General features: G+C 35.4%; 1 protein-coding gene across 2 annotated transcripts in view; it reads left to right on the top strand.

Moving 5' to 3' along the window:
• tank (TRAF family member-associated NFKB activator) overlaps nucleotides 1-4,219 on the top strand; it is a 7,544-nt gene extending 3,325 nt beyond the window's left edge. For both annotated transcript variants that reach the window (XM_014016680.1, XM_014016679.1), the window contains exons 7-8: nucleotides 2,135-2,547; nucleotides 3,781-4,219. In XM_014016680.1, the coding sequence (XP_013872134.1) occupies nucleotides 2,135-2,547; nucleotides 3,781-3,948 (581 nt within the window). In that variant the 3' untranslated portion in view covers nucleotides 3,949-4,219. The remainder of the gene's footprint in view (nucleotides 1-2,134; nucleotides 2,548-3,780) is intronic.
• Nucleotides 4,220-7,824: the final 3,605 nt, after the last annotated feature.

The following is a 7,824-nucleotide window of genomic DNA, read 5'->3' as shown; positions in this document are numbered from 1 at the left end:
AAATCATTATTTTTGTTGCTACCGCTCAAAAAATGACTTAATTTCAGACATTTCATTTAAATGATCCATTGATATTCATTATGTTTTGACAAAATGCAATTATTACAAACCTTCTTCTATTTTTCCACATACCACTTTGGGACTTGATCCTCAGTTTGATGTAACAGATCACATATGAATGTTTTATCCACATCAGCTTCTCCACACACTTAGTGTGAAACATAGTTAGGACAGCACTGACATGGAGTTACACCAAATATACAATTTATATTTTCTGCAAAACATTTCTATGCAACCATAAAATTGCAGGTTGCACAAAAAGCCCCTTTTCATATTGTGTTTTAAGGACTTTAACAGCACACTGACTGCATACATCACAAATTGTGCATACATAAGAGTTAATAAATGTCGCCTCTGACGACAGATTGCTAAACTTCCTGTCATATTATGTAAAATACAGTAGTTGCAGCTTGTTGACCCTTTGTCCACTAATCGAACCAATAGGATGACAATTAGATCTGCATGATAGCAAAACAATGACACAACACATCTGCTGCCGCGTGCCAGGAAGTGAGAGACACGCCGAGCTTGATCACACTGAAACAATAATTCAATCCAATGAAAAAAACTTCCTTTAGTGAAACTTTATCTGCACACAGCTTCATGAAAAGCTGTTTTGTTGTTGTCACATATGATAAAAAAAAAAATCCACATTCTGCTGACAAAGTGAGAATATGTGCAGATGCTTGTGCGGGAAAAAACACACCATGAGCAGACTGCAGTTTGAAGCAAGATTTTTGTAATATTTCCACACTTGTGTTATGATACACACTCTGCTTGACTTTTTTCCAAAATTGTTTTTATTATGAACTCAGCAAAATATGAATAAATAAAAGTATTATTGCCCGAGAGAGGTGTCTTTATACAGAATTTAAACTGGATCATAAGACATATTTGAGAATTGCTGTAATGTTTTTTAAAGTATTGCTTTTAGCATACCTTAAAATAATAAGGCTTTTTATAATTATGAACATTTTTTAAATTTGTGCAAATCGTTTTTTCACTGTTTAATTTAATGAAAACAATTACCATCTTTCTTTTTTTAAATTGTAATCAAGCAAAAAGAATTGTGCTATGTTCTCTGTAGATGTACCTTTCGACTACTTTTTAAAATTCACAGCAGCCACCAATTAAAAATAGGGTAAAATTAAGGTGGAATTATGTTTTATGCATTCATGAAATATTGTCTGAATTAATCAGCCCAATATTAAAGCATAGGAGTAAAACTGTATTTCAAAGTGCAGAGCTTAGAAATGTTCAGATATTTTCAAGAGAGGTTATAAACACGCAATATCTTACCTGCTGTAGATGGCTTTTCGAATATCCTCACTTTGCAGAAATAGTTTATATACGACTAGACTGACCAGCTAATAGCTCAACTGAGTGGAGCTACGCCCAGGGTGGATTGCTGTCATCTATAAGAATAGAACTTTAATACATTTTAATTTTATTATTGCTGCTATTATTTTATTATTGTAAAATTAAACTACAGGTAATTACATAGAATTGGCAGCAGCTAGCTGTAGCTTTTCTGGTGCATCATGGGGCATTTCCAGCAAGAAAACATTTCTGCTGAAAAAAAAAAACTATAAGGTATAAAGGTTTAAAAAAAATACTTTTATTTACATAAAACATTGGGGACTGTTTGAGATTGGAGTTGTTTTGAAATGTCAATTCACTTATGTTCACTATTTGGACTAGGCATTAGCTCTTCAATTCAGTCAGAATTAAACAAATTCTTTAAATTGAGGTTGTCCTAAGGATTATCTACAAGTAAGATATTAACTAGCGAGTGAATATTTTCAGCTGTGTTACTAACCCTTTGCACTGGCTACTTATTTTGTTGTTTTCCATATCACCTATAAAGGTTACATATAAAAACTGTTATTTTTTTAAGCTGATCTGTATGTATTTTGAGTCATATAAGACTGGGGAAAACATTTTCACACATGGACTGGAATATAAAAGTTTAAAAGATTTTTTTTTGCGTAAATTGTGCTAGAAATCTTTTGCGTTATTACTCTGACTGCGTCACCCCGCTGGACCAGCTCACATTTTTTGCATCTTCTTACAGATCAGCGCTTCTCCATGCCCATCCAGTGCACGGACCGAACCGCAGAGGCAGAGCAACCCTTTTCCTCAGCGCTACGGACAGCTGTGGACATCCCTCACCTGCCCGCGTCTCTGGCGTCCCGCGGCGCCGCTCAGGAGGACAAAGACTTTGCGGACTCTCTCGCCAAACTCAGTGTGAAATTCCCGCCCCCCGCGGACAGTGAATATGATTTTCTGAACAGTACGCCGGAGAGAAACCCTAATCTGGCCATGCCCACGAAGCAGCCTCTCGGCGGCGCCTCTCCCGCGCTGCCAGAGGAGAAGCTGCCAGAGGAGAAGCCCGAGGAACTGCCCCTGCTTTTTGTCTATCCCACACCCCCCTCCCACCCCACGTCGCCTTCACCCTCCCGGGAGAGTGTGCGAGGACCCCAGCAGGTGAGAAACACAGGAGAAGGTCTGAGAAAAGTAGTAGCAAATTATCAGTTTCTGATTGGTCTTTGCTAATGGAGGAATAAAGCAGTGTGAAATCCAAAAATATCTCCTTGGCTAAACTTGAAACATATTACCATGTAATGTGTGCAGATTCCTTCTCTTTTTTTATTTGAGCATGGACACTCTGGTTATATTTGGCATCTTTGCTTGAAAGTGGAGGCCAGATGGAAGCACGTTGGAACAAATATGAGGCTTTTGTAGGATTTGATTGCTGATGTGTATCAATGCCTAGGAAATAATTGTGAGGGATGTGGAGTAAGATTTAAAAGTTTGTCCACTTTATTTATGCTTTTGTTAGTTTGGATAAAAACAGAAATAAGAAGATAATTAAACACTTGAGAATAGATTTTATTTATTTATTTATTTATTTTGACTCTGGCTGTTTCTTCGCATAGCAAGAGATTACAAAAACATGTATTTCTTTTCAAAGAAACATGCTTGAAGAAACTGTTCTATTTTGTGAAAGTGGGATTCTTCAGAAAGGTTATGAGAAGTTAATATCTTACCTGTTATAGATAGCTGTTTAGACAACCTTCGTTTGGAGAAAGAAGGTTTATTTTTGGCTGAATTGATGAGCTAATGGCTCATATGAGCAGCAGCCAAAACCAAAGCTGCATAGTGCCAACTTAAATTCAGCTCAATTCAATTCAAATTCAATTAAAAATACTTCATTGATCCCAAAGAAAACAAAACAACTCTGTGCTAAAATATTTTGTAGAAATTCATGCAAATACATTTTAGTAAATCTGTACGCAGCCATTTTTGCATTACAGGATTATTCTGGCAGAAATCTTGTGATATTTTTGCTGGAAGTCTCTTGGGTTGCAACAGATGTGCTACGGCTAGCTGCTACTATCAGCAGAAGTGACGGTTATATTTACATTTATTGAAACATGTAGTTTGGAGTTTTTTTAGGTCCTGAACCTCTTTAGTTTGTGGAAATGTTGGCTTGTGTGGAACTCGTACATGATGCCAAAAATATTTTGGATCGCTATTTCAAACAGCCTCAAACAAGGGCGTTTAAAGAGCTATCCACAACAGGTAGGATAATCACTCATAACCTTTCCACAGAGCCTCGCTGTAATACGCTTGATTTGTCGCTTTAGAGCACAATATAAGATGTTTACAGACTGCAGCGTGAATAAACTTCTTTCCTGTTTTGTTCCTGCTTTGCAGTCTCTCTGGAGCCCTGACTTGTGCAAAGCAGCCGACACCGGGACAGACCAGGAGCCTCCGAGCAGCAGTCCGAATAAATGCGCTTTCTGCAACGCTGTGGTTCCACAGAACCAAATGAACATCCACCTCTACTCGCACTGCTCTCCTAAGAACGAAGCGAGCAAGTGACAGTGGACGCGGAGCCCCGACTGAGGGGATAAAAGTCCAGACCACTTAAAAAACTTTTTACTGTATTCATGGCGGCCTCCTGCCCGCCGTGAAGTACAAGCGCTGTACAAGAAGTGACATTACACTGCCATAAGACTTGAATCCATTTATTTAATACTGAAAATTTAAATGGTACACCTATTTTTTTTGCCCATATGAATTTTATAATATCAGACTGAGATTTTACAGTGATGCACATATATGAGCAAATAAATCAATATTTACTCTTGCAGCGGTTTTATAATTTGAATTTTTTGCAGCATACACACGCAATATTAGAATCTTCAATGTTTTTTAATCTACTCAAATATGAAGTAACAGGAAACAATTACATTTAAAAGGCAACAATTATCTATAACTTGCAATAATTCCCCCTCGTTGACCAAACCTCAGAAAAGTTTGCGTCAACTCAATCACCAATAAAGTTTTTAAGTTAAACACTTGTTTATTCAAGAGTGACACAGAAACCAATTATACAGTAACTTTACACATTGCTGTGCTTTCTATATGTTATATGATGTGCAGCATTCAAATATTTTTTAATGTAAGCGCAATTATCTAAAATTTGAAAGGTACAATTTCCTTGAAACCACAGTTTTAGATAAATATATTTATCTCATGTTGAGACATGATAGAGTTGTATTCGTTTTGGTGAAAGCTTTAAAAATTATTCTTAAAACTTAGAGGTGTAAAAAATGACTAAGTAAAAGTAACTTAACAGAAAATGATTTTGGTAGACATTAATTTCACTGATAAGAACAGTACTTCAGTAAAAGTCATCAAACGACTCACAATTATTGGKAAAGTAAAAGTAAAAGCACTTCCACATACTCTATAACAAATGAACTGTTGACTTTACCAAAGTTAGGTCAATTGCTTCCGCTAAAATGAGTTTCTCAATTTGCTCAACTCGGTTTAGTTGAACCAGTTGACATGACTTGGTTAAATAAAGTCAACGCTTCATTTTTAGAGTGCATAAACAACTCCTTTCATGATGAGAGAAATTGGCATRTAATGAGATCCTCAAAAAAACAAGTACTGTAATGGAGTACTTTCTCAAAATCTCACACAATATCACAATATGCAACTGTTAGAGTAGTTGTTGACTGACTTATCACTTTTGTTCTTGTTAGAGTTGATTAGCTCTGGTAGCCAACTTGAACTGACTGGTAATCAGCTGCAGAATTTCATCCAATAATTCTACAATTCAAGTTTCAGTAAAAATCCCATGTACTTCTTCACAAATGACAGTTATTTATACAGTAACTCACTTCCAATAATCAAATACTGTTAACAGACTGATTGATTTATTTCAACCTGAAATAATTTTTGCTTCCCTCTTATAAATAGCACAAATGGGTGTAAAAATGGGCTGTTATCATGCTTTCAACTATTCCCAACTAATGAGTCATTAGGATAACATACAGAAGCACTATTTCAACACGACATCCACATACCAGGAAAGAGTGAAAATACGTACCATTTGGTGTGTATACAAAGGTGAATATTACATATTGATGTAATGTAATGTGTCAAACAAAATGAGTGTTTATGCTAGAGTGACATAAACCACATAATTCAATTTTTTTTACATCAAATCTTGAACACACAGGGGAAGAATTTATTCAGATTTTTCTTTTCTTTTTTTTTTTTTTTGGCAAATTCATATCCCTAATGATCCTGTCTCCTTAATCTATGAAAATTCGAACATTGTGCAGCCTGCATGCTTTTCTCTCTGGGATCATGAACAGCTGCTTGCTCATAATTATGTTGTCATTCGTTGTTATTTGGAAGAGGAAACTCGTACTGACAGCTCGAATTTTTTTCCCTTTATGTGTTTGTTTCCGTACACTACTCATTTCTGTATACAGTAATGTGTACTATACCTGCTGCTTCAAGGCATTGTCATTGCCATTATATATACTGTATATATATATATATTCGTTATTCTCTTTGGGACATTTATTCCAAAGCTAGTAGGTTTGAAAAACATTTAAGCGCTATAAAAAATATAAAGAGTGGGGCACAAAAAAATAAAATAAAATAAAAAAATAAGTAGGGTATGGATTGAGATGGAGAAGTAGCAGGCTGATTACAAGGTGTCAAAATTGCCAGGAGCAAGAAGGTGAAAGCAATCAGGGGTGAGAAGAGTGCAGCATTCGTGAGGGGCAACTAATTATCCATCTCATTTGTGGAGGGAAGCATTTGAGGCAGCTCTAGCCCACTGAATGGTGACAGATTGGTGCGGAGGAGAGGGGAGGTGTTAGAACAATGGAGCCCAGCTCACCATCATTACTGCATGCTAATCAGCCAGTGCTTCTGCACCACCAGTCCATGTTGGAGAGAGTTTGGGGAGACGGGGAAGTCACCGGCTTCAGGGGACTTCATTCATTTCCAAGAAGGGGAGAAAGGGAGGAAAACTGACGGGCAGCATTGCTCTGTTGGCTCTGTACCACAGCTCATTTGAGCTTGTAGGTTGTTTTATGCAGACTGATTTTTGCAGCCTCCCTCCTTGTGAGATAATTGAGTTGTAAGTATGGAGAGTTTTTAACAAGCACAAAGAGGAATACAGTTCACCATGCATAGTATCATAACAGTTGTTTTTTCTAATAATGATCAAAAAAGTATCAAATATGTCTTAAAATTCCTGTATATTTTTGTGTTATTTGAAGAATGACTACAGAATAATTCAAAGTTTATGACACATTTTCAGTACTGCTGCAAATATACTGRATATTTTAGTCCAGTTAAAAACTGAACAATGAAAGATGAGGGGGAGAAATCTACACAAGTTCTGAAAAAATAAAACAATGTTTTATTACATTTAAAAAAGCATTTCAGACAATAAAACCGTGCATTTTTAATGCCTGTTTTGGAAATCATTGACTTAAAATGTCCCTTCATTTTCAAAAACGGTTGTACATTACAATAAATCTAGAGTTCATACTATACMTATATGTATAAACTGTGCTATAATGCATAAAACTAAAAACAGGGCTTATACATGTTAAGTTTTAAAAATGAAAAATTCAGAGAGGTTCTGGTTTTAAACTRGAACATTTACTGTAAAATAAGCAAATATTTTTTATACTTTCATCTTCAAAGCCACAGTCATAAACATTAGATTTGTCCAGTGCTAAATCTGCCCTATGCTGCTCATTATGAAATTATATTTAACTTGATACAATCAATTTACGCTGGAAACTGTTGCTCCAATGCAAATTTTATTACTAACAAAACAACTTTACAGGCCTAATCAGAAGTGACCTAACACTGAACACCACCTACACGTAATTTGGCATTACTTATGTCAGTAATTATGTAGATTCTAGGTTTAGTGTTTGATGGGTTCTGCTAAATGTAACAGTGTAAAAATGCAGATTTTTATTTTCTATTTAAAATTTTCAGTTTAGTCAAGTAAAGAAAATCAATGTTTTATTTTTTTAAGAAAACCACATTCTTTAGGATCCAATTAATACAATAATTTACTGGAATTTGGGTAAAATGCAACATCTGTACTCTAAAAAATTATGTGTTCAATTTACTCAGCTTAATTATGTCAAGTTGTTCTATTTCAACTGATTGTTTAAGTGTAAAAATGAATGAAGCTTTGTCCTCACCAAATAGTTCATGGACAGCAATTGATTCAAAAGATATACAAATCTCTCTAAAGYACACAAAGTAAATTAGCTTGAAGTTCGTAGAACAAAACTTTACTCTCTGACTGTTAAAATGAACTTAAAGCATKAATTTAAAGTTTAAAGTTTTCAGTGCCTTCCACATGCAAGTGTCTCCTTTTGACCCATGCATGTATAGTACATACAACAGATGTATCAT

Source organism: Austrofundulus limnaeus, unplaced genomic scaffold (assembly GCF_001266775.1).
Source record: "Austrofundulus limnaeus strain Quisiro unplaced genomic scaffold, Austrofundulus_limnaeus-1.0 Scaffold152, whole genome shotgun sequence".
Taxonomy (NCBI): domain Eukaryota; kingdom Metazoa; phylum Chordata; class Actinopteri; order Cyprinodontiformes; family Rivulidae; genus Austrofundulus; species Austrofundulus limnaeus.
The sequence above is the reverse complement of the archived record's forward strand: the minus strand, read 5'-3'. Positions and strand labels throughout refer to the sequence as shown.